Here is a 26658-nt window from a genome sequence, read left to right on the forward strand (position 1 = left end):
AAAGTAAAGGGCAATAGCCTCTGAGATACATGAGCGGAACTGGGGGTCCTCCAGGAGGAATTAATTTAATTGCCAGGACCGTGGTGGGCTTGATTGGGCCCGAAAGGAGGACAGCGTGAGTAGGACCGGGGCATGATCTGACAATGCCTTGGGCAATATATCTATGTCAATTGTCTGGGCTATTAATTTATCGGACACTAAGAACATATCCAACCTGGAGAATCCCCTGTGCACCGCCGAATAAAATGTATATTCTCGCTCTTCTGGATGACAGAATCTCCATACCTCTATAAGGGAATGTTCCCGCAGGAGCGTAGTAAGTGCCAAAAAATTATTTTTGTCGGCGCTAGTAGGGGGGAGAGTTTTATCCATCAGGGGGTCAATTACAGCATTAAAATCACCCCCGATTATTATTTCACCCTCCGCGTGTTCAAACAGCATCTTTGAGACAGATTAAAAAAACGTATCCTGCTGTGCATTGGGCGCATATAAAGAAACCAGCGTCACCCTCCTCCCCTGCAGGTCGGCTACTCCCAAGATATACCTACCTCCCACATCCTTCAGCGTTTTACAGACCCCTAAAGAAATTCCTCTACGAACCAGGATGGCCACCCCAGCTCTCTTACTCCCCGAAGAAGCACAACATTTTGTGGGATATAATTTGCTATTAAGCCGGAATTCATCCGACGAAAGCAAGTGAGTCTCCTGAAGAAACAGCATCGAGGAGTCCAAGGTGGCCATGCAGTGCATCAGTGCCCTTCTTTTAATCGGAGAATTCAACCCCTGCACATTCAGGGAGAGGCAGCAACAAGTTGGGGTGGTCATAGTCATATCATTATTTCCCTCCAGTGATCGTCCCTTCTTCTCAACTCGAGTTTACTAGACATGAATTCCCAATCCCCGTCCCCTCCCCAGTCTCCCACCTCTTCAGACTCAAAAGGTCCCAACATAACCAGGAGCAGATTCCTGTCTATCGCCTGCTCCACCATTTGTTTTCCCGCTGCTGTAAATCGGGCATTCTACGAGAGCTCCCATAACACCTAGAACCCTGCAGGCCAATGCAAATCTCACCACAACCTACCATGATCAGGCTCCTCAAAAAACATAAAAAGAAAGGAAAAAAAACACCTAAATGAAGATTATCAAATGCTTGCCAAACTCGTAACATAACTCATACGAACAGTAACCCTTCCAGGGTAACAATGTTGGGTGTAATCCGTGTGACGGCCCCAACCTCCAGCTCCCAGAATCACTCCCGCACATCCCTTCATTTGCAATAGTCGCGCTATTAATGAACTTACATAGACATCCCTTTACAACCCTGTTCCCTTTTTACATGTTCAAGAACGCACATACTAGGATCTGGTACAGGCAGATCTCTTAACAGTGTACCTGCGTTGCCGTCGCATTTAGTTATTTCAGGGTCTACACCCTGCCCCATTTCTGCAGATACCAAATTGCCTGTCTGGAACCAGCAAGTATATGTCAGTGTTAGCCCAGTGTGTTCAAACTGCCAACCCCCCGACCCCAGGGGCTCTGTGACCATGTCCCCTCACTTCAGTCAGTCATCCTTCTGGCATCATTCATGCGCAAATGCAGTTACGTACCATCAAGTAGAGCACCCGGCTCTCAACTCCACCCCCCCCCCGCTTGCTGTGTTTCCCTCATCTCTTTAAACTCCCTATTGAAGCATGTGAGCTCTTCATGTTAACTTTATCCCTCAATTCCGGGGGGAGTACCGCCCCCCTGCTCCACAACCTCCGGTATCTTGCGTGCTTTAACCAGTGTCCAACCCCTGGGTCTCCGCCTCTTATCCTTCACCCTGGGGCCAGCCATCAGTTCTCCATCCACGACCGTCCCTGTGCCGCCTGCCTCACCCGCAACACTTCGCAACCACTCCTCTGCGTCCCCCTCTGAGCCAATGCTGTAGGGGTGGTTCTGATATTCAAACAGTAGACTACAGGGGTATCCCCATCTGTAGCGGATCTTTTTCGTTTGGAGCCAGGCGGTGATCCTCTGGAGGCATCTACGGTTTGCCAAGGTGTATGGTTAGAGGCCCTGAAACAATGATATGACAGAAACGCGGAATTCCACCTTTTCCGCCTTCCTAGCCGCCACCATTATCTCTTCTTTTTGCCGAAAGAAGTGGACCATAGACAAGACATCAGGGAGGAGGTTACGCTTTTGCTGTATAGAGGAATATACTCGATGGGTCCTGTCCAGGATCAGTTCTTCAGAGTCCGGAAGTTTCCACAGAGTACTAAAGAGGTCCCGCACATACTCAGCAAGTTCCTGGTCCTGGACCTGCCGCGGCACCCCTCGGATTCTAATGTTATTTCTTCTTGAGCGATTTTCTAAATCCGCCTGCTTTATCGCCATTTCCTCCAGCTTGCTCTCAACATTCTGCATCCTTTTGATGAGGTCCTCATTGTCTCTCTCGTGCTCACAGGCCATATTCTCAAGCTCATCCACTCTAGTCTCGAGGCCACTCAAGTTGGAGCTCATTTCCGCAATGGACCACGCCAGCGAGTCCTTCGAGGACTGAATCTCCATCGTTATTGCCGTCGTAATATCCTGCTCAAGTGTTCTCAACATTCCCTCTAGCTCTTGTCTGAATAGGGCCGGATCAAGGGTTGAGTCCGACCCCTGTGAGCCATGGACTTCAGCCACAATTATTTCCATTTTCTGTGGAGCAGGCTTTGCTACGGACAGGTAATTTGTAATTTTACACTCTCTGTTCCTATTACCTGGTTTGGGCTTCGCCAGGGAGAGGTTGCTCAATATAATGGAGCGTTCCGCGAGGTTCCTTTCAAAGCTGTTTACAGATGCGTATGTCCCCACCACAATAGCTTCTCATTCAGCACTTCAACACTTTCTTACGTCAGGGTCTCAATGTCTTGACAGCCAGTCCGTTTTGTCAGCTTCCAAATTGACTCCAAACTGTTGCGTTCGTGTTTGTATGGGGCACAAACAGCGGTTCCTCTGCGCTCCACCTCTGCACCACTCTTCAACCCCCCAGAATCGGCAGCCCCAGGCAGCCAAGCGAGCCACCCGCAGCGATGTCCTCCGGAGCCGAAGCCGACTGCCCGCCGGCAAGGGGAGGAGCGCCCAGGCCGATCCGCGCTGCTGCACTCCACCGCCACCTGCACAGGCTACCCGCTTCAGTGTCCCTTCTCTCTCCAGGGCGCTCGCTCCCCAGTCGGCCAGCCCGCGGGTCCCCGCCGTCTCGCTCTCTCAGTCCTCGAACGCCTCAAACGGACCGTCCCGCTTTGCCGGGGCCCCTCCTCTTCGTTCCGGCTCCGCTTGTGCTGGACTCGCAGGGGTGTCACAGGACGCCGCGGCTCCTCTGCCTCCTCCACAGCTACTCACTCCCTTCGTCCCGGGCTGCACAATCAGCCCGCAGGACTCAGTCTCCTCCCCGGCAATTGCTCTTCACATCGGTGCCGCTCAACTCACGGCAGCGCACCACCCTGCACCGCCTTCGGGCGCTGTTTACTTCTTCTCGGCTGCCACGAATCCCACGCGCCCGCCATCTTGCGCACCATCAGCCTCCACTGCTCGGCTTCAAAGTCAGGAGAAACAGCTCGCAAACAGCTGCAAAGCACACATCACGTCGCCGCCACACCACCAGATATTCTCCACAGCTTCCGCATCAAAATGTAGGGGATTAACGGGAGTTTAAAGCTTTTACATCGGGGCCCGTCCCGGAGCTTACAGCAGGCACGTCTTCATGGTGCCCTGCCTGGCCACGCCCCCTGAGCTCTGAGTTTTTACATCAGCAGACTGGCAAGGATTAGGCAAGCAGACCAACTGTTTGTAGGATACTCAGGTCACAAGTTGAGACTACCCATAACAAAACAAACCATTTCCAGGTTGATTATTTTGGCCATTCTGGAATGTTACAAACTGGCAGGGAAAGAGCCACCCCAAAATCTTAGGGCTCATTCAACCAGGGGTATCGCAGCCTCTTCAGCCCTCCAAAGAGGGGTACCGGTCCGAGACATATGTGCGGGTGCCACATGGTCTTCCGCACATAAATACACAACATTTTACAACCTGGATTCCTCCACTAGTCAAGAGACCAGATTTGGCAAAGCCGTATTACATTCGGTTCATTCCTAAAAGGGATACATGACATTATTACTCCCTCCTCCAATTACACGCCACTGCTCTGGGAGTCTATCAAAGATAAGGAATACGTCAGAGGACACAATCCCTTCGAAGAACAAGTTACTTCTTACCTTGTAACGTTCTTTCGATGGGATGTTCCTCCGACATATTCCTTATTGCCCCTCCCATCCATCCCCGCAGTAATACTTCCCTTGTGGTTGCAGCTTACGCTCCTTCAGGGTCAATAACCAATTCAGGCATGACTTATCTTATGCTACAAAACGGAACTGAGCAACGGACGCCGCGCGTGGCTATTTATGGGCATGGTGACGTCGGCGCTGATACGGTGGCTGTCGAGGGACATCTGCTCGGCGGACGTCGACGCTCAGCGCCCTCTACAGGGAAAAAATGTCCGAGGCCAGCAAGCTGGAGACGAATTATCAAAGATAAGGAATACGTCGGAGGAACATCCCATTGAAAGAACGTTACAAGGTAAGAAGTAACTTGTTCTTCTGTGAGTCCTTTGTGCATTCCTGTCACCCACTCTCTTGTTTTAATGCCAACGGAGCGATGATTTGCTCCCTTGTAGTGTGCCTTATAAATGTTTTCTATATTCCATTCCCAGAGAGTATCCAGCAGGCTGCATCGCACCTTAGGCAGTGCCCCTGTCATGAGGATCCGCTTGAAGCCCAAAGCCAAGTGCAACTCCTGGTGCGCCTCAGACCTCGTCACCCTTAAACGCAAGTGCAGGGTGGCTGAGAGGAAATGGCATGCTTCCTGTGCATTCTCTGACAAACTGGCCTGTCGCCTGCTCCAAAGGCAATACCGGCTCTGTGTCCGCACCAAGAAGAGAGCCCTCATCCAAGACCGCGTCTCTGCGGCATCCAACAACTCGGCCGAACTCTTTAAAATCTGCAAGGAGCTGGCCAATCCTGCTGCAGTCTCTACCTCTCCTGTCCCCTCCCAGGCCCTCTGCACGGCCCTGGCTTCTCATTTCATCTCTAGAATTCAGGACATCCTGTCCTCTCTCTCTTTCTCTCCTCCTCCTCCTCCCTCTACTCTACGCTCCTCCTCTGGCTCTTCTGTGGCCACCCCTCCTCCCTCCTTCTCTGCCTTTCCCCTGTTCTCCCCAGACAAGGTTTCTAGACAAATCTGATCAATGAAAGTCTTGTCTAAACAGGTTCTCCCTTGTTTCTCTAACACCATCAAGGACCACATTGACACCCTGGCTCCTGCGTTGGCCGACTTCTGCAACCACTCCTTCGCCACTGGAGTCTTCCCTTCCCCCTGAAGAACTCCCTTGTCACCCTCTTCTTAAGAAACCCTCTGCCGACCCCTGCTACCCTGCTAACTAGTTGCCAATCTCCATCACTCCTTTCCTGGGCAAACTCCTGGAAAAGCTGGCCATCTCCCAGCTTAATCTTCACACTGAATCGGTTGGCTGTCTCCATGACCATCAGTCTGGCTGTAGAGCTGCCAGAAGAACGGAAACTGCGCTCCTGAACATCTGTGAAGACCTGTTCTCAAACCGTGTGTCCTCATTTTACTTGATCTCTCTTCTGCCTTTGACACTCTCAACCATACCATCCTGCTCAACCGTCTCTGTGATAACCTGGGTCTCACTGATCATGCCCTGGCTTGGCTGACCTCTTTCCTCTCTGATCGATCCTCCCTCCCAGGTCCAACTTCGGTCCTTCCTCTCCTCTATCTCTATCTCTACCTGTGGTGTTCCCCAGATGTCTAACCTCTCTCCCTGGCTGTTCAACCAATACTTGGCACTTTTTGCCCACTGCATTACCGCTTCTTGCCCACTGCATTGCCGCTTCTTGCCCACTGCATTGGCGCTCTCTGCCCCAACCTTCATTGCTATGCAGACAACATGCAGCTCATTTTCAGGCTCCCTTCCGCCACTTCTTTCGCTCATCTCTGACTGTCTGTCCGCTATACAGGAGTGGTGTGCCGCCAATGATCTTTACCTTAATGCCAGTAAGACTCCTCATCGGCACACCTGCTCCCTCCTTTCCTATCGCTCTCTTGTCGGCCTCTCTTGGCCCTTCTCCCACCTGTGAGGCTAAAAACCTCAGGGTCATCTTCGACTCCACACTCTCCTTCTCTCCTCACATCTCTGACGTCTCTAAGAAGTCACGCTAACAGCTGCACCTCCTCCGAGGTATTCTTCCTTTCCTCTCCTGCCCCCAGAAGCTCACTGTCTCCAGAGCTCTGGTTCTCTCTGCTGAACTACTGCAACAGCCTCTTTCTCAATCTGCCTGCTTCTACTCTCCGCCCCCTGCAACTCATCCAGAACAGGACTGCAAGACTTGTCCTTGGCCTGAAACCCAGGGATCGTATCTCTCCAGGACTCTGCACTGGCTCCCTGTCACTGCAAGGATTGAGTTCTAAACCCTCTGCATTGTCCACAAGGCCGCCTGGGGCCGCAATATCTTCAACTCTCTCTTCCTAAATATCTTCCTTCACGAGCTCTGCCTCCAACCCTCAGGGTCAGTCACTTCTCCATGCAACAAGTTGGTAGTAGATCTCTTTCTTAGGCTGGGGGCGCCCTCTGGAACAGCCTCCCTGCCTCCCTGAAACTTGAGGAGAACCATCTCCGGTTCCGGAAGCACCTCAAGACCTTCCTCTTTGCTTCTGCTTTCTATCCTCCTCTCCCCTGCTGAACTTCTGACTGAAACTGCACTGGTCACCTGGCTACCTGATCTCGGGCCTGGTCCCCTCAACCACCAACTGCACACCTGCACTGCCTCCCAGGCAACCCCTGCACTTATGGGCTGTTTCTGTATCCTTACAGTCCTCTCCAGCTCCTGACACTTGTTGGCTGCACTCACCCCTGCACTTGCCACAAGCTGGCCACACTTTTTACCTATTGTTTTTATGTATTCTATTTATTTATTACTGTTGATTCTATGTACTGCACTGCCCCTTCCCCTGAACTTTCCCTCCCCCCCGTGCACTTGTGCGATCTCAATGTCACCTGGCCTAGTAAGATCGTTGTCTCTATCTTCCCTCTGTGCCCCCTCCCTGCCACGCCTTGAAACACTTGTGTATAGGCGCATTATAAATGCCATATCATATCATATATCATATCATATATCTGCTGTTTCAGAGGGTGCTCTTACATTTGGTGTCTGCATACTAGGTGTGGTATGGAATCAGTGTGCTGCCTTGAGGGTACTGCTGTCGGTGAGGGACACAGTATCCTGTTGGATTGGTATGAGTGAGTGTGGTGTTGGTATACGTGACTAGAAAAACTGGCTTACAAAGTTGGACAAGATAATGGGGAAGACTGGGGTAACCCACAGATGGGACAGCAAGAAGTCCAGACCTCACCTGTACGGTTAATGGAGACACAAAGCCTGACTTCCTTCCCACACTACCAGAAACACTGGGGAATAGAGAACTCTTGTTTCCCTCCCAATTGCCAGCACAAGGGAGACAAGATCAATCAACTTCAGCCCCCATTAAAAGCAATGGAAATGATACAAGCACTGCAGCAAACACAGGAGAAACATGTCTTTACAAACCCTTACCCCACAGGAGTAATGATTAATACTTATCCTGAACTGTGAGACACAGGAGGTCACCAAAACAAAATTCAAAAAAGGGAAACTACTCATTCTGAGACTGGGGAACAACCCAGCTCCTTTTCTGCCAGCAACAAACGCAGACTGAAGCGGGATCCGAGATTGCGGCTTCCCCATTAAAAGGATTGCCCCCCTGAACTCAGGACTACAAAACATCCCTGCCATGGAGCATGGCCAGAGCATGTATGTGACCTCTCTGGCTAATCTGTGGGATCGTAGCCAGTCCAATCACTATATAAGTGCCACCTCCCAGGCACGAGTGGAAGGGAGTTTTGTGTTACAGAGAAGCCAAATTGTACAGTTAGAGGAAGAAGATAGTTGCAGCAGAGAAGAAGGTTTTTGAGTTAGCTGTAAGACCTGGAGTGGAAGAACGGATTGCAAGACCCAAAGAGGAGGGGAAGATTGCTGGGCAGATTGTGAGACCTGGAGTGGAGTAGTATATTAGCTCCTGGAAAGGAGAGGCTGATTGTCAGACCCGGATTGGACCGACTGATTATAAAAACATGGAGACCGGAGGAGACTGAAAGCCAGAGACCAGAAATACAGAAAAAGAAGTAGATCGAAGTGAAGACCAAATGCCAGGTGAATGGAGACCTAGCCACTGCCCAAGAAAATAAAAGGGCAGAGGAAGCAAAGGCAGAGCCCTTTGACAAGGGATAGACTGAGAAGGTGAAGACAAAGGTTTTGACCAAGAGGAATACCAAGCAGGAAAGAGCAGGGGCCCTGACAAGTGAAAAAAAAAGCAGAGACCCTGAAGAGACAGAGAAGAAGGAAGTGCTCAAAAGTTAGAGAAAAGAAGGGCAGGGGCCCGGCCTAGGAAACAGAAAAGGTGACGAGAAGTAATAGAAACCCCCCCCCCCCTCAAATAAAAAGAACATAGTATCCTTGTGAAGTGCCGGGGAACACTATAACATGCCCCAACCACCCAGACACCTTAAATAAAAAGTTTGAATATCCTTGTTGTGTCATATTTTACAACTTGTAACTTATATGAAAATAGGAGCCCAAGAAGAGTTTGACTAGATATTCAAGAGGCAATAAAAACAATTATAACCTAGGAGAGAGATGCAGCACTTCCCCATTTGCCAATTTTCAGGCCATACGAGCGGAATGGCTCGCAAAAGCAATAAAAAGCCTGGAAATTGGCCAATGAGAGGGGAGTTGCAGACCTCGCAGGAGTACTACACTGGTAGCCCTGCCAGCTACAGTGATTGGGGGAGTCTGACCAATTAACAGACCTTTTTTTTTTTGTTGGTGCGCCATCCCATATGGTTTTATGTATTGACTACTACTAGCTACTTATTTATACTATATAATGCCAAGAGCAACACTGGTATTAATTTATATATATAAAACAAAGTCGTGTTTGTGGGTTTGTATGTGGCGTTCATCTTGGGGATGTAACTCCTCATGTGGTATTCCGCTTACCATCTGCAAGTTATTTGTAAAAGTGCTCATCCTCGCGCTGTCCGTGCTGAACTAGTCTAGTCGTTTTTTTTTCAAATTCCTTTTTTAGAAGAGAGCAAGTGTGTTTTTTTTCATTGATTTCTTTTGCAATAAACTCGATACATGTTACTTTCACTTAATTGAGCACCAAATTAGTATTTACCTCCGAATTAAATTCTCACATGAATATCATATTTGTATGTTTAGTCTGATTTATTTGCAGTGTGTGTTTAGCAGCGACAGTGGCCACCACTGCTCACAACACTGCAAATAATCAGAGTAAGCATTCAAATATTATATTCACGTGAGAATTTAAATCCGAGAATATTGAACATTTGGTGTTCAATTAATTAGTGAAATTAACATGTATCGCGTTTTACCTTTGTGGCAAACAGCAATATTTGTTCATCTTTTTCAGTGGAATATGAAAAATAAAAAATAAATCTGACAACGGACATCCCGGACGAAGCCGGGTACTTAGGCTAGTATCTTTATAGACCCCACCCTCAGGCTGTACCAGGCATTATGCGCCCTTAAACCTTGTTTAATGTCCTTGCTGCGCTTATGCCTTTAACTCGGACTCACAACAGCAGGTACAGCTCTCGGGTTGTGTATATAAACCTTAATTCTAACCCTTGGAAAGTGGTTCCATGTAATAATGTTGCCACAAAAATCTCGCCATGCAAAAATATCGCGGCAAAATGGCCGTTTTTGTGGCGACATTATTGCATAGAACATGGACACCCCTGCAAACTTTTTTTTTTGCCCCTGTCCCCATATATATATATATATATATATATATATATATATATATATATGGTCACCCATACAATACCGCCACAACCTTTTCCCAGCGATATTATTTACAGCGACCATATATATGGGGATAATATTACCTGATACCTCGAAAGTTCGCTTGGCATTCTCATTGTATAATCTGTACGGTCTAAGAATTGACCAGCCCGCATATATTTTAGAATGCCACATTGAAAGCCTACCAGCGGCGAGGAACACACCAGCATCCAACTGTGACTTACGCGATAGATTTGTGTACCGACAACAGGCCCTGCCTATGCAGCCAATTCCACATGACTATCCAGCAGACATAGAATTTAACAGGCCTCTGCCTGCCAATTTTAATGTTAGCAGGAAAACTAAGAGGGCATTAACCTCAGGAAGAAGAGATCGCTAACCTGCCTGTTCTGCATCTACACTTTATGCCCTTTTGTTTTTTCTTTCATATGAAAGAGCAATACGGGTTATAAACAAGTATTAGGTCCTTCGGGTGGAGCTTATATAACTTATTACCCCTAACATGTTGACAGTTCCATCGCAGACAATGCACTGACAGAGGGCAGTTGTGGATGGTTAAGTATTTTGTTCCAACATTTCAATGCCTCTCCTTTGTCCCGCCTAGTTTTTTAAAAGAACATTGTACTCTCATTGGGTAGAATATGTTCCATTAGCAATAACGTACGTCCTGTGGTCAGTAACAGGCGTTGTTTAGGCCTTTAACTTGGATCAAGTGTTGTGACCACCTGGCAATGCCCTCGAATTGTTGCATTATTTGTTAAACAGCACTCTCAGAATCTGGACTGCTGTTGACAAGAATGGTATCACTAACATTAAGCCTGGATAATCCCTGATCGCTTTTTCTCAGTTTGGGAGACCTACTTAAGACAACATTTTAGTTTATCTAACATGATCGATAATGCTGTTCTTCTAAAATGTGGGCGTGGCTCCTTTCCAGTTATTCTAATTGTGGCCCCTTTTATAGTTTCGTATAATAACTCAAAAGCAGTCGACCACATGGGTCTTCAAAACTCTACTTGCAGTTGAGCCCAATTGTTAGTCCAGGCCGCTTTCTTCGTTGATTCAATACTGCATACACAGCATACAATTCACACATTCCTGTAAAAGTGGCATTGTGAGGCTGATGAGAAAAAAGGCTTATAGATCTGAACATAGCTCTTATGGTTTAATTTCTCTAATCCCAGTGAATTTCTTCTGCAAAACAAGTATAAGTGAACTGAATAAAAATGGGCTACCGTTTGCTGGTTATTCATACTGGGCCAGCAAGGACTGTTAGACGCAGATGCTGTATATTTGATCAGGCCTCAGTACTTGCGTTTCTAAGGTTAATTTACTCTGCAGCAGCCTTCAATGTCTTCAGTTTGGTTTTAAGTTAAATAATTACGGAATTGATGCCGGCTTGCTCGCCTTATTCATGCGCTGCGAAATTAGTGGTGGGTGAGGATTACATACAGTGCAAAAAACAAAGATGTCAATGGGCCATGCCAAGGATGATCTTCAGACCTTGATTAGAATGAATGCTAAACATATTAGGAAAGCGTAACTAGGAAAACCTGATTTGCACCTAGGCAGTGTAATAAGCCCATGGTTAGAACAAACAATGAAAAAACAATTGGCAGAATGCTAAATATGCTAGGAAAGTGTGGCTAGGAAACAGTCTTCGCACTGCAGGCAGTGTTTGAAGCCCAAGGGTAGAACAAATAAAGGCACAAACAATTGGTCTGGCTTTGTCAATGTCGTGGGTAAGATAGTTTTGCAAAGCCTACCTTGCCCTCCCAATCAGGGCCAAATCATTTTTCCTCTGCATTTCTAAAGCATGATTTGTTTGGCTTTAACACTTGTTACATACTATGATTGTTTCCTGTTGCCTCTTGCTTAGGGCAGGGTAGTTCATGAACTTTGTTTAATGTTTGAGGCCTCTTCAGCCTGTAAAACGCCCCCAAAATGTCAACAAGTACCAGGAAATCCCCAATTGGATACACGCCACATGTATGTGTGAGGGTGAGCATAGAAGCTGCCACCTTCTGTTGAGAAAAACGCTTGTTAAGTGTCTTTTACCCAGTGGCTGTGCCTAGCCCTTATGCACATTAAAAAACCCCTCTCAGCTTTGGACTGAAAGCCTTGGACAGCCACATTTACATTCCCTCATCTCACTGCTTACCTTTCGCATAGGGTCAGCTTTTCTCTGGAAAAATTGTTACATGCTTGGGGCAGTTGTAAAACATGTTTTAACTTTTATTGTTTGCAGAACCTTTAATATTAAATATTTAATATTGTAATTGCTTCCATAACTAATGGTGTCCCAGTGCACGCACTGATCTTTGACTTTGCTTTACCTCTAGTGGATGCCTTATTGCAGTTATTGTCCAAAGATTCTCCTCCCACCTGTGGTGTCTTGAAATATTTGCTTACTGTTGACCTTACTCTCTCCAACCTTAGGACGTTCTTGAGGAGTGGCTGACTTGCCAACGATCCTGGCTATACCTGGAGCCCATTTTCAGCTCTGAGGACATCAACCGGCAGCTGCCTGTAGAGAGCAAGCGCTACCAGACTATGGAGAGGACTTGGAGAAAGATCATGAAGAACGCAGTAGAGAATATGCAAGTGCGTATATCTCCTGTGACTGCATGAATGCGTGTGTTTGCTTGTTTGTATGTGTGGTTAGAAGTGGGGGAGCCAGAGAATTCATGGGCAGGGCCCAGCCAGAGCTTAGGCAGAGGGTCTGGTTTAGCTGTAATAACCAAATGGAAGCCGGGCTTGCAAAAGAAGAATGGCTTTGTAAATCTTGAATTTAATATTTTGCAAAACACAGATTTAACATTTAACTTTACAAGGGGCTCAAAGGTCAACTCAAAAGGGTGTTCCAAATGATCACAAAATGTCTGTTAGACGTGTCAGCACACATCCAGTTAAGTTTTTCATGAAATACTTTCATTTACTAATTTCCCACATTTCCATATACTACTATATATATATACTGGGTGCACCTTGATATGCCTGTATTTTGCCACATACCAGTATCTGCATGTGAAATAGCAGAACATAACTGCATTATGTATTATTACATTCCAAAAGCCCACAAAGCTAATGATGCCAATAAACCACTGGCCACTTTTCTTCACAGCGAGAAGCAGCTGGTGATGATACAGCTCACATCATAAATGCGGGACTACAAGTATGACACTGCAATATGAAGTGAACATAAATGCCAGGATGGGTGATAATTTTAAACCTGATAGGTGTGAGGAGCCTGAGGGTGTCACCTTCTCTTTTTACCCAGACTCCTCCACTCAGGTGGCCAGGGAATGGCCATCACTTTCGAATCCCGACCCTGGGGGTGGATATGCGAGGGAGGATCACATGGGTGGAGGTTGCTTGTGGAATGGCGAGAGGACATCCTTAGGTGAGATGCAGTATCCCCCATTTCCCTTTCACAATGAACCCTCTATCCCTAAAGCCTTTGTGGGATATTGTCAACCCCTTCCCTTCTCCTTCTTTCAATCTGTTCCGCAGAAACAACATCTTAGTACTGGGACAAGGAAGAGACCAACTAGGACACATCCTCATTTCATGGACGCAGACATACATCAGAGACCAAACAGAGGCGAAAGACTTCTTTTATTAAATCAGACCATGCCAAACACCAATCTGGTACTGAGACGAGGAAGGGGACTATGGAGGTATACTAGAGGAACAACCAGGCATTTCTGTACAATGGAGGCCTCTAAAGTCAGGCACAAGAACTCAACCCACACCTGGGGTCACAACACACCTGAAGGATATAAATTGGCTCACCGTTCTGGAGTAAGAGGAACGGGCTGGAGACCCAGGAGGCAGGAGCAGTACTATGCAGGTGAAGGGGATGTTGTAGCCGTGGTCGGCTGTGCGAGGGTCCGGAGGTCCTGCCATCTGCCGAAGCGGGTCTGGTGGGGAGAAGCAGTGGAGCGCCCCGTGACCGCAGCTGCTGCCAAAGGAAGCCAGGAAAGTGGGCGGTGCGTGCCGTCCACAACCCGAAATGAAGGCAAAGTCAGGAGAAGCCGGGAAGCAGCAGAAGCCTGGAGAAGCCTGTTGCAAAGGACACCAGGAGGAAGAACGCTGTAGGGTGCGATCAGTGAGTGTAGAGCCAATAGACACTATGACCAGGGCGCCCTGGTAACATTTAGCAAAGGCTTTTGCAGTTGCCTAGTGAAATGCAATGAGAGCAAAAGTATTGTTGAATGCTGAAACAAGTATTATTAAGAAATTGAATGAACTATAACTGATTGAAGGCACTTGTGGAACCCATACAGAGTAAAAAGGGTTTGAAAGCCATTGTGAATACTGCACAGAGTAAAAGTGAATTGAAAGCACTTGGGAATGCTGCACAAAGTCAATTGAATGCTCATGAAGGGAGCGAAAGCAAAGTAGTGCATGAAAGAAATACAGTGTGTCAAACAAGTAAAGGCCAAAGTCAAGACAGAACTAGGGAGGTACTAAGATGGAAAACTAAAGAGTGGCCCAAAGTCCAAAGGGGTCCATAAATGGCAAACTGAGAGACACTTGTGTGGGCGGGAGTCAGTGAAATACAAACAAGAGCAACACAGTGCATGGTGGTTAAAGCAGAGAATGTGACACTGAGGAATCAACTAAGCATCACTGTCAGATGGAACGAGTGGCTAAGTGTTGATGGAAGCAGTCAGATAGGGTATTGGTTGCGTGACCTGTAATGGGTGGACCGTGTGGTCCGACAACTGCGCCTAGACAGAGTTCCCTATTTGGAAAAAGCCAATTAAATCATATTTGAAGTCAAGCTCAGGTGTTGCTACATCTTGGTTTGAAGATTGAAATTAAGAAAGAGAACTGTTGATTTTGAAAGTTGGAAGTTTAAACTCTTGGGGGAAGGAAACCGCGACTTGGGAGGTGCCCCAAGGAACTGTTAGTTTGGAAGCAAGATGATTTGAACTCTTGGGGAAGGGAATCCCCATATCTTGAACTATTTTGTACTTGGGGAAGGGGACGCTAGTCCTAAAACAAGAGCTGGAAGAAGCTCTGAACATTCTTTGGAACACTAATTCTTTGAGACCGAGCTCCCTACACATTGTATGCATTTCGTTATGAGGACAGGTATAGGTTTTGGACACAGAGACTTAAGTTGGACATCCTGACACAGACTATCCTTAGTTTTCTTTAGGTAGTGAAATCCCACCTTTTCACAGGGCAAATCGGGCCTTAATCCGTCCTACCTTTTAAGTTAAATAAAACTTTGAATCTGATGCCTTAACATAGGGCACAGCTTGATTCCTGTTAATCTGCCCTATGAGCTATTATTCTTTTCAGCTATAACGATATAACCCAGAAGTGCTTGTGTGATATGATCACCTTCTTTAATGATTGTTTGACACATGCTTACAACGTGTTGCTATGCATATTGTGAAGGAAATGTAGAGTGCCTGAAGCTGAAAAATATTTAACACATTTTTCTGCATTTAACAAGCAATTATACTGGCCTAGTCTGCATTCCAGGGTTTAAAACAAGAGGTTTCATTTGTGATGTAATTTTGTAGGAAGTAGATTGAAAGCCAAAGTGAATCTTTGAAATGTATATACCAATGGTGATGCTTATTGCCAATCTTGAACACTTAATAGAAGCTGCAAATGCTCTGCGAATTTTGGTCCCTTCCCCTAATCATTCAATGCTAATTTAGGTGTCTCATGCAGCCCCATGTTACAAAAGCAGTGCGTAACTTGTACTTTTTTCCAGCATGAGGTGAGATGATTGCTGCAGATTAGACTTTGGACATCTGACTGCTCTGTCCGGGGCTTTCAGATAATCTTTTTTCAAATGAATGGCATTCAGTGGTTACATGGCATGCATCTATAGACGGACACAAACAGGTCTGTACTGAAGCTATGGTTCACCAAGTTAACACCTGTGATTTGGATTCAATGGTTTGCGTTTCTTCTGCAGAGGCCTCATCTTCAAGTTTTCTTGACGTTTTTGAAATAGTCATTTTACCCAGAAAACCTCGACGCAATGTGATGGCGCCATTGCGAGGCCGAAATGTCCGTCACCGACCCAGGCGATGTGTGTCGTGGTGTCTAGGTGTTGGGCACGACACGGAGGCCTGTGCGTCGTGCTTGAAAATGTTGCCGAAATCCTTACGCAAGATGGCCGGGAAACTGCCTTGGGTCGACTGCCCATAAAATCGAAGGCACAGTCGCTCGTCCCTTCTTCTGAGACTGAGGATCCCACCCCCGGGAAGGGGAAAGAAAAACATTGCAAGAAGACCAAGAAATTGTCCCATTCCAAGAGCCATTCCTCGTCTTCCTCACGGAAGAAGAAGCAGCACCACCATCATTGGTGCAAGTCCAGCTCATTGCCGGAACGAGGTAAGCTCTCGGCGGGGCCGACCACTCGGGAAGAGTGTGCACATTTTAAAATGTCCATGCTTCAAATGTTTAGACAGCAAGCTGTTGTAGGTGCCGCTCTGGCCCCTGACCAGCAAGCTTTGGTGGCAAAAGCGGCGCTCTGTGCTCCCGACCCCAAGCCAGCCACTCTGTCAACGTCGAAAACGCCTTTGCGCACCACGCCTATTAGGCGTAAATTACCAGAAGGCCGCAAGGCCAGGGCCCACAGCGTCCATCAGTCGTCCAAGCGTCCCTCGGGGCTGAAAGAACCATCAGCATTGAAAGCAGTCTTGGCTTCGAAACCTATTCTATCGGTGGTCAAGCCCTCGGCGCAGACAGTCAGTGATGGTTCGTTTATAGCGCTGTCAAGGGCGGGGTTCTTTGACTGGATGCAGTCCATTTTCGGCATTGATGACCCCGATGATCAAGTCTACTCCGTTTACACGGGATCCAGTTGCATAGATTATTTTGACGACCAGGCCCATTTATTGCCCTTGGCTCAAGGTCTATAGGACGCCAGCGGCCTAGATACTTCCCCAGACCTTGAGTTGCAGCAAAACCAGCCCTATACTCATGCTAATATCAAGTTCAGGGCTCTGGTTGACCGGGTTGTTGACACCCTTGGGTTGAAGTAGTCTATCCAATCTCTTCAAGAGTATGAGCTCACTTATATCTTAGACGAAGGTCCCACAGTTGAGCATAACATGCCATTTAACCCAGCCATTGCGTACCCTTTATCCTCCTTGTGGCAGCACCCTTGTACTATTCCCCCTGTAAATGCCAATTTTACAGGGAAGTATAGGCCGGCAAGAGGAGACCCTTCTTTCCTCGCCACACACCCTTCCCCGGAAGGGCTAGTTATTCAGGCTGCCACTATTTCCACCAGACCAGCGCATCCACTTCCAATCTGCCTCCGGACAGAGAGGGAAAGAAATCGAACGCATTGGCCAGAAAGGTGTTCACCTCTGGCAGCATGCTGCTAAAAAGCCACAGACATAGCCTGTGGATTGGCAAAATACTCCTTTGGCTTGTGGAAAGCTGTGGAAAATGCTGCTGAATACGTCCCTGAGGGTGCCATGCGGGACAGATTTTTACAGCTGGTTGAGGATGGGAAGGAGGTAGCAAAGCAGTCACTGCAAACAGGTAATGAGGCGACAAGCCTTCCTGAAAAGTTCTGGCATCTCCCCGAATGTTCAGAACAGGCTGCTGGACATGCCCTTTGAGGCAGACATGCTTTTTGGTCAGAAAGCTGACAAATCTTTGGAAAAATATTAAGAATCCAAGTTGGCTGCTAAATCACTGGGCCTAGCAGTGCAGCCGGCAAAACCTGCCTTCAGCTTTGCCTCTAGAGGCAGGGTCTATAGGTATTATGTACCCTATTGCAGGAAGGCGCAGCTCCTGTAAGCCAGTCAGGGGCAGAGGCGCTTTCCACATCCTGCAAGGGGCAGAGGGGCTTCTAGAGGCGCTTTGATTTCTCCTCCCATGATGCACCGTTTGGTGGACGGTTGGCAGGGCATTGGCCCCAGTGGCAGGAGATAACCTCCGACGCCTGGGCCATGCAGTTGATTCAGTGGGGCTATTGTTTGCCCTTTCTAAAAAGACCACCGGCCAGACCCCCACCACACCCAATCCAACCAGGACAGGAGCTCCAGGAAGAACTGGGAGCCCTGTTGTCAAAGGGTGCCGTGGAAGAGGTACCTCTCGAACAGAGGATCGTGCTGGTATTCCCGGTATTTCCTGGTACCCAAGAAGGGAGGATGTCTCTGTTCCATCCTGCACCTCAGGGCTCCAAACAGTTCCTGAGGAAAGACAAATTCAGGATGGTGACGTTGATGAAATATTCTCTACACTGTCAAATTTCAGGACTGGCTGGTGTCAATAGACCTGCAGGATGCTGATTTCCATGTGTCAATACACCTAAAGCACAAGAAGTCCCTAAGGTTCCTCATAGGAGACGAGCACTACCAGTTCAAGGTGCTGCCCTTTGGGTTGACCTCCACTCCAGGGGTCTTCACCAAGCTCATGGTGGTAGTTCGGCTCACCTCAGGAGATCTGGGGTCCATGTATTCCCGTATCTGGATGGTTGGCTGATCCGGGGTAAGTCGGCAGGACAAGTCGTCTCATCTGGAAGACACCTGCCTACTACTGCTCAGGCTGGACTTCTCCCTCAACTTGAAGTCCCATTTGACACTAGTTCAGCGGCTCCAGTTCATGGGAGCAGTTCTAGACACACAGGTAGGGAAGGCTTTTCCACCCGAAGAGAGTCGGCAACATAGCCCAGATGGTGCATTTGTTTCAGAACCACACCACCCTACCAGCGACTTCCTTCCTCTGCCTTTTGTGTCTAATGGCCTTCTTTATTTTTCTAGTGCCAGAGGCCAGGCTGCGCAGGAGATCCCGTCAGTGGCTCCTGAGGGACCAGCGGTCTCAGAATCTGGGAGCACTCACGGATCACCTCTCATTGTCCAGCCAGGTAGTCCGCGAACTCGGCTGGTGGAACATGCACAACAATCTCATGGCTGGGGAACCCTTCTGGCCTACTTGGCCTCAGCCTTCAGTGGTCACAAATGCGTCCCTGAAGATTTGGGGCGCCCACTGCGAGGACTTACAGGTGCGCGGCCTCTGGTCTCCATCAGAAGCTAGGTGGCCATGACTACCTCAACAAGCAGGGTGGTGTGCACTCCCGCTCCTTCTGCACAGAGGCGATACAGCTGTGGTTCTGGTTACGGAAGAACTAAATCTCTGTCTCGGTAGTGCATCTGGCGGGGACGGAGAACAGCTTGGCGGATGCTCTGAGCAGGCAGAGCACGGTCTCACACGAGTGGGAAGTGTGCCAGGAAGTCCTAGATGAGGTCTTCGCTCTCTGGAGTACCCCAGCAGTGGATCTGTTCACCACTGAGTCCAACAGGAACTACCAACAGTTTTGCTCAAGGGAATTCCCAGCGAACGGCGCACTGGGGATGCGTTTCTGGTAGATTGGACCTTCCCTCTCCACTGCGCCTTCTCCCCTTGATTCCCGTCATCCCTTGGGTTCTCAGGAGGTTGAAGAGATTTTGAGCGACCATGATCTTGATTGCCCCGGATTGGATAATCGGGGTGTGGTACTTGAATCTGACCATCTGTCTGCCTTACCGGTTGCCTCTGCGTCTGGATCTCCTGACCCAGTCGCAAGGTCGAGTGCTCCACCTCACCCCGAATTCCCTCCACCTACATGCGTGGCTCTTGAGAGGATGATGTATGATGGCTGGGACCTCTTAGGGGAGGTACTTGAGGTGTTGCTGGCTGCACGCAGACCTTCTACAAGATCTCTGTGTGCGTGCAGGTGGAGAATATTTGAGGCGTGGTGCAGGGAGTGCGAGATTAACACTATCTCTTGCCCCACCACTGCAGTGATGGAGTTCCTTCTGTCACTGGCCTTCAGGTTACCACAGTCAAAGGGTATTTGGTGGCCCTGTCTATGTTCAAGTGGTCCCCAGACCAAGGTTCCTTCGTTATTAGTCCGTTCATGGCCCAATTCCTGAAGGGCCTTCTCAATAGGTTTCCGCCAACCGCTTTCGTGATCCCAGATTGGGATTTTAATCTGGTTTTGACCTACTTGATGGGGGCTCCGTTTGAGCCTATGCACTCATGTACTTTACTGCTGTTATCCTGTTACCCCTTCTGACAACCTTCTTGTTTGCAATCCCTTCGGCCAGGAAGGTTAGCGAGCTGCAAATCTTCTTTTCTAAGTTTCTCTCGTGAGAAAGTGTCTCTCAAAGTCAGGCCCGGGTTCCTTCCTAAGGTGGTTTCAGAGTTTCCCCTGTCCCAGTCTATTGATTTGCCCCTTTTTTACCCTCCTCCACATCCCTTGAAAGAGGAAGAGAGGTTCCACCACCTTGACCCCAAGAGAGCGTTAATCTTCTATGTTGCTCGCCTATCCGAGTTTCGGAAGTCAGACCAGTTGTTCGTGGCCCACTCTTTGTCTCGAAAAAAGGTCTTGCCATAACCAAACAAAGCCTGTCAAGTTGTATTATTTTGTGCATATCCGAGTGTTCCCAATCGCCAGGCAGGGAGATTCCAGCGGGAATCAGGGCTCGCTCAACCAGAGGGTTTCGGCCTCTACAACCTTCCAAAGAGGGGTTCCTGTTGGGGGACATATGTCAGGCAGCCACTTGGGCATCCTTACATACACTCACCAAGCACTATTCTCTGGATGTTGCACCGGGAGCTGATGCACGGTTTGGTAAGGCGGTTCTCCAGAATCTACTTGTTTAAAACATTCTGCCCCCCTCTGTTATTCTAATTGCTTGGGGAGTCTATCAAGATAAGGAATGTAAGTGATTTCAATCCAGCACTCCAACTAAGTCAATGCCTAGTATGGGATGCCCAATGGAAACCCTTATTTATATATTTTTATGTCAAAAGTTCTTTTAATTCTGGATGATGTACCCTTATATAATGCCCCTCTCTTTGAATCCCCCGGTGTCACTGAACCAGGAAATAGGTTTGTTTTGCAAATTAAAAGATTTATTTGAAGAATGGAACAATATATAGATTACACTTTTATGAATATGAATAATATCTTAATATCACACCTATGAATATGAACAGTGATCAGCAATGGGTGATATTACAATATCAACAATCTCTTTAATCAATTAGAAGTAGGAATAGGAAGAATAATGTAGCAGAGAATAACTTTGTGTGGGTTCAGGAAATGCAGTGATGAAAGAATGCAGCACAGAAAAAAAATGGAAATTAATTTAACCAAAGACAATGTGATCACTCTTTCCCTATGTTACTACTCACTCCCCCCAATATGCAATATGAAGATATGGAATGAGGGCACACAGGTTTCAGGAATAACAATCCACAATTGCCGTTTTAATCCCAATTCCCCCCAGCAAGCTTAGAGTGAACAGTAATGATTTTAAACAGGTCAATTGCTTTTCCGTTTCTATAAACTCAAGGAGGAGATTATGCAGGAGGCCAGGGCCATGGGCCAGATCCACTTCCGCGACTCAGAGATAGCCCTTTTTCAAGACTTAGCCGCATCCACCTTAGCCAAACGAAGAGCTCTGAAACCCATGGCTGACTGGCTACGGGAACGCAAGATCACCTATCGCTGGAGCTCCCTTCGGGAGGGAAAACCTCAGCAAATCCCATCTCCACGTGAAGCGGCAGCATTTATGGACCCGGACATGGAGGAGGAGGTCCCAAAGGGCCCGGCCCGCTCCCCCGAGGGGGCTGTGGGGGGAACTCTCCGCCCCTGGTCCCGGGTGGTCGGTCGACGCAGGATACGCGGCCCTCTGGCAAGGGGGAAAAACACCAATACTCACTGAGACCCCGAACGGCCCAGATCCAAGCTTATCCTCATCAAAGCCATACAGCAACCGCCTGACCGCCCCCTGGGAGCCTAGTCTTTAAACCTAGAGCCTTACAACCTCCTAGCCCAGCAGAGTCGCTATGGAGTGAGCCTCCAACTTCACAAGCCGATTGGCCTGGGCAGCCGGCGGCAAGATCTCTCAATCTGCAAGATCTTCACCACTATAGCATGAGACCTCCTGGTCTCCGACATGGATGGCGTCTGTGGCCCAGCCGACAGCCCTGTTGGTAGAAGGCTGGCCTGGATACCTTTATCTGTTTGTTGTTTTAGGTTCTGTTCTAGTTTATGTTTGTGGTTCTCCTTGGTCAGGGGGAAATGGGCTGGAGCTCGAGCGGGTGGCGAGAAGGAAAGGACGAACAAAATTCAAACTGACGATGCGCGCTCCTCTCTGCCTGGCATCTCCAGGGCAGCGGCGAAGGGGCCAGCCAGATCTGAGGGGTCCCCAGCTCTGCAATCCAAAATTCCCAGGGTAAAGTCTCTATCAATCCCACCCAATAATGTCTCAGCCGGATAGGGAACTTTCGCTCCTGACCTGGAACGTTCAGGGTCTGAATTCCCCCAGGAAAAGGAAGTCCGTGGAGCACAGGCTCACCCGACTGGCACCCGACATCATTTGCTTGCAAGAGACTCATCTCCTCAGGAGCGACGAATGCCACATAACCTTTCAACGCTACACCAAAAGATTCTTTGCCTCCGCGGACCTCAAGAAGAGAGGGGTGGCCATTCTGCTAAGCCGGGACTTACCCTTATCCAATATCGCCACCAAGCGAGACCCTGGGGGTCGTTATCTCCTGCTAAAAGGCCTCCTTTTAGAACTTCCCATCACGATAGCCGCTATATACTGCCCAAACACCGGGCAAAGCACATTCCTCCGGAATCTCCTACCAATACTTACCGCCTTCATAGAAGGTCGCGTGTTTATAGGGGGCGATTTCAATCTGGCTCCCGACCCAAACCTGGACAAATCGCTCCCTCCATCGAAAGAGGATTTCAGCAAAGCCCTTGCCATGGCGGAATTCCTAAGGGAGACTGACACTATAGATGTATGGAGACTGGCCAATGAGGGAGAAAGGGACTACACTTTCTTCTCCCACGTTCACCTGGGTCACTCACGGATCGATCTGCTTCTAATCTCAAGCATCCTCATACCCTGCGTCGAATCCATCCAAATCGGGCTCAGAGCCCTCTCGGATCATGCTCCAGTCATGTTGAACCTGAGGGTATCAGGCGTCCCGGAACCTCCCCAGAGACAATGGAAACTGCAAGACCACATCCTATCTGACATCGCAATCAGAACAGAAATGGCAGAAGCCCTCAAAAATTATTTCAGGGAAAACACCACCAAAGACTCCTCGCTGGCCATGATATGGGACGCTATGAAACCTGTCATCAGGGGCACAGCGAACGACTGCACAGCTCGACTCAGACGACTTGGCAAGCTGCAACAAGACGCACTTGAAGCGGAGGTGGCAGAAGCGGAAAATATCCTTAAACGAGGCCCGAACAGGAAAGCGAGCCGCATGCTACAAAGGGCGAAACGCTCCTTAGAAATGCACCTGGCCGACAAAGCGGCCAAGGCGCTAACATATACTAAACAGTTTTACTATGTTCACAGCAACAAAGCAAACCGGCTCCTGGTCCACAAATTAAAAAAGCTTCGAACGAGAAACCTCATCCATAGCCTCGCAGATGCGCAAGGGACCCTCCGCTACTCCATCAAAGAGAAAATTGAAATCATGGCTTCCAATCACAGAACGATCATGTCGGGTGCTCCCACGGCCGAAACAGCACAAGCCAAATATCTGGCAGAAGCACATATTGCCGCCCCATCCCCACAACTTGAGGCCCTGGAGGCCCCCTTCTCGGCAGAAGAAGTCAGTGAAACCATATCTAAATTGAAAAATTCAACCCCTGGCCCAGATGGGCTTACAGCTCAATTCTACAAAAAATTTTCATACATCCTATCTCCCCACCTGGCTACCTTATTTAACTCATTCCTCCTCTCAGGCACGACCACCCCCTCAATGGAAGAATCAATAACCGTACTCCTGCCGAAGCCTGGAAAGGATCGGAGCCAGTGTGCCTCCTATAGACCTATCACCCTTCTGAACTATGACGCAAAAATCTTCACCAAAACCCTCGCGAACAGGTTGGCCCCCCTGCTTCCATCAATTATCCACCCGGATCAGACGGGATTCATACCCGGCCGCTGCACCCATGATAATATAAGAAGAACCATCAATGTCATCGAATCTGCCAATAGGAGGGGGCAGGCATTGATGGTACTATCATTGGATGCACACAAAGCCTTCGATATGCTTGACTGGGGCTACATCCGAAACTCACTCACACCCTTTGGCTTCGGCCCACACTTCATAAAATGGACACTAGCAAACTACCAACATCCTTCCACCAACCTCAGAATGAATGGAGCTAAGTCCGACCCGATCAAAATCTCAAGAGGCACTAGGCAGGGGTGCCCCCTGTCCCCCCTGGTATTCGCCCTCTCCATGGAGCCATTCGCGATCAGGGTTCGCCACAACGCAGGGATCCAGGGTCTGGCAGTCAAGTCCCAAACATATAAAGCCGCCCTGTACGCCGACGATGTCCTCCTCACCTTAACCAAGCCAGAGGAATCCATGAAAGCCCTATGGAAGGAACTGCTAGATTTCGGGGAAGCCTCGGGTTTTAAGGTTAACCTTACCAAGTCCACAGCATTAAGCATCAACCTTCCTAGCCAGCTACTATTGGACCTGGAGAAGGAATATCAGATCCCCTGGGCCAGAAAGAATCTCCCGTATCTAGGGGTCCAGCTCCCCGTCGCTTTAAGCAGACTATACAGAGCCAACTTCCCGGCACTCCTGAAAGAACTTAAAGCCGATCTCGCACGCTGGCAAAAACAGGAGATCTCCTGGTTTGGAAGAATCACGGCCTTGAAGATGAACCTCATCCCTAGACTCCTGTACCAGTGTGCGGCCATACCCACTACAATCCCGAAGCAAGAGATCCAGAAGTTACAAAAGAACATCATGAGCTTTATCTGGGAGGGGAAACAGCCGCGCATCCCGCGAAAGATCATGCTCCGGGGTCGGTAGACGGGAGGTCTGGGAGCACCCGATGTTGCAAGATATGCTCTGGCCGCTCAGCTCTCGTAGGCGTTCGCTTGGCTCCCCGCCGCCTCCAAGCCCCGCTGGCTGGAGCTGGAGGAGGCCTGGAGTCCAAGCCCAATAACCTCACTGCCACACCTGAAGGAACCCAACGCAAACAAGGGAGTGGGTCCTCTGTCGGCAACTGAAAACACAGTAAAGTGCTGGAAGAAAGCGGCGCGACTATGGAACATCCGCGGCACGACGGGCCCACTCACCCCGGTTTGGGGAAACCCAGAATTCACCCCAGGCTGTAACCCCAGCAACTTCAGGAGATGGAAAGATGGAGGACTGGAGAGGATACAAGATTTTTATGAGGAAGGAATCCCCCTAGACTTCGAGGCCTGCAAGGCAAAGTTCGACGTGCCGGAGAGCGAAAGATTTAGATACACCCAGCTCCGCCACTGGCTCTCGAGCAGAGAGATGAAGCGTCACGGAAGCAGGGCCCTTACAGCCCTGGAACTCACCCTCACAGGCTCCCCGCCAAAGGGCAGAATCTCCACCCTCTACAAGCTCTTGGACAGAACAGACCCATCCCGCAAAGAACCATATATGCTGAAGTGGGAAAATGACATCGGGAGGGCTATCGATTTGGAGGAGTGGAACCACATCTGGACAAGAGCAAACAGAAGCTCGAAGTGTGTTTCCAACAAGGAAGGAGCATTCAAGGTATGCTTCAGGTGGTATCGGACCCCAGAGACACTCAATAAATGCAACCCCACAATTCCCCCGGCTTGCTGGAGAGGATGCCCAGACAAAGGCACACTCTTCCATCTGTTTTGGTCATGTCCCAAGGCTATCCAATTCTGGAAATCAGTGCTGGATCACATCAAGAAAATCACAGGTCGCTCCATCCCATGGGACCCGGGCATCGCTTTATTGGGATCAAGCGGGGAGGGCCAATTCCCCCTCTCCGGGCACAGAGCAGAGTTATGCTCCCACCTGTTGACGGCCGCGAAAAATCTCCATAGCTAGGCTGTGGAAAAACCCAGAGGGCCCAGCAGTACAAATGTGGTGGACAAAATGCTGGGACATAATCGCAGCAGAAAAGATAACTGCCCTCCGGTTCTTTCTCGCAAACATGGGCTCCCTTTTTGGACTACACCCAGAAATTCCCAGGGTTGGCACGACAACCCCCCTCCCTACGATGGATGGACAAAACCGAATAAATACAGAGGGGACAACGCAGTAGCAGAGGTACAGATTGGCCCAAGATCCCGCTGGCTATTAAACCCAGGAATAAGGCATCAGGGCCCGGACAATCTGACGCTCGCCGCCACCCACTCATGACCCAGCGCCTAAAGTACTTTCAAGGATCCCCTCTCGCCCACTTGTAACCTATCACCGCCCACTAGGGCTAAACTAACCGCTTGCCCTTCCCCTTGAACTGTCCCCTGACCTGTTATTACTGTTGTTTTGTTATGAAGGACATAGTCCTTGTTGTTTTACTACTTGCATCTCAAAGCTCAACGTTGCTGCTCGCAGTGCTCTTTATGTATTCGCTACCACTCGATGCAATGTTTGTACAAAAACCAATAAATATATATTTTGAAAAAAATGTGGTCGAATTGAATGAGAAAAATGCTAAAATGATTTTAATTCGCTAAATTGAATTCAGAACAAGTGAGAGTTGCTTTGGATAAGGTCAGGGAAACACTAGCAATGATTGTTGAATGGTTAGCAGATGGGAAACGAAATTCAGAAGTTGAAAACAAGAAATAGCTGTTTTACATGGAATGAAATTGAGCCAAATGCAAATTCGCGGCAACTTTTCTGCGTGCGGGAAACACGGTTA

General features: G+C 48.6%; 1 protein-coding gene across 1 annotated transcript in view; it reads left to right on the forward strand.

Moving 5' to 3' along the window:
• The window catches only part of DNAH1 (dynein axonemal heavy chain 1), a 3604831-nt gene that overhangs the window by 1231231 nt on the left and 2346942 nt on the right, over positions 1 to 26658 (forward strand). The window contains exon 22 of the mRNA XM_069644003.1: positions 12405 to 12569. Within this exon, the coding sequence (XP_069500104.1) occupies positions 12405 to 12569 (165 nt within the window). The remainder of the gene's footprint in view (positions 1 to 12404; positions 12570 to 26658) is intronic.

Source organism: Ambystoma mexicanum, chromosome 2p, assembly GCF_040938575.1.
Source record: "Ambystoma mexicanum isolate Mex_15411 chromosome 2p, UKY_AmexF1_1, whole genome shotgun sequence".
In the NCBI taxonomy this organism is placed as follows: domain Eukaryota; kingdom Metazoa; phylum Chordata; class Amphibia; order Caudata; family Ambystomatidae; genus Ambystoma; species Ambystoma mexicanum.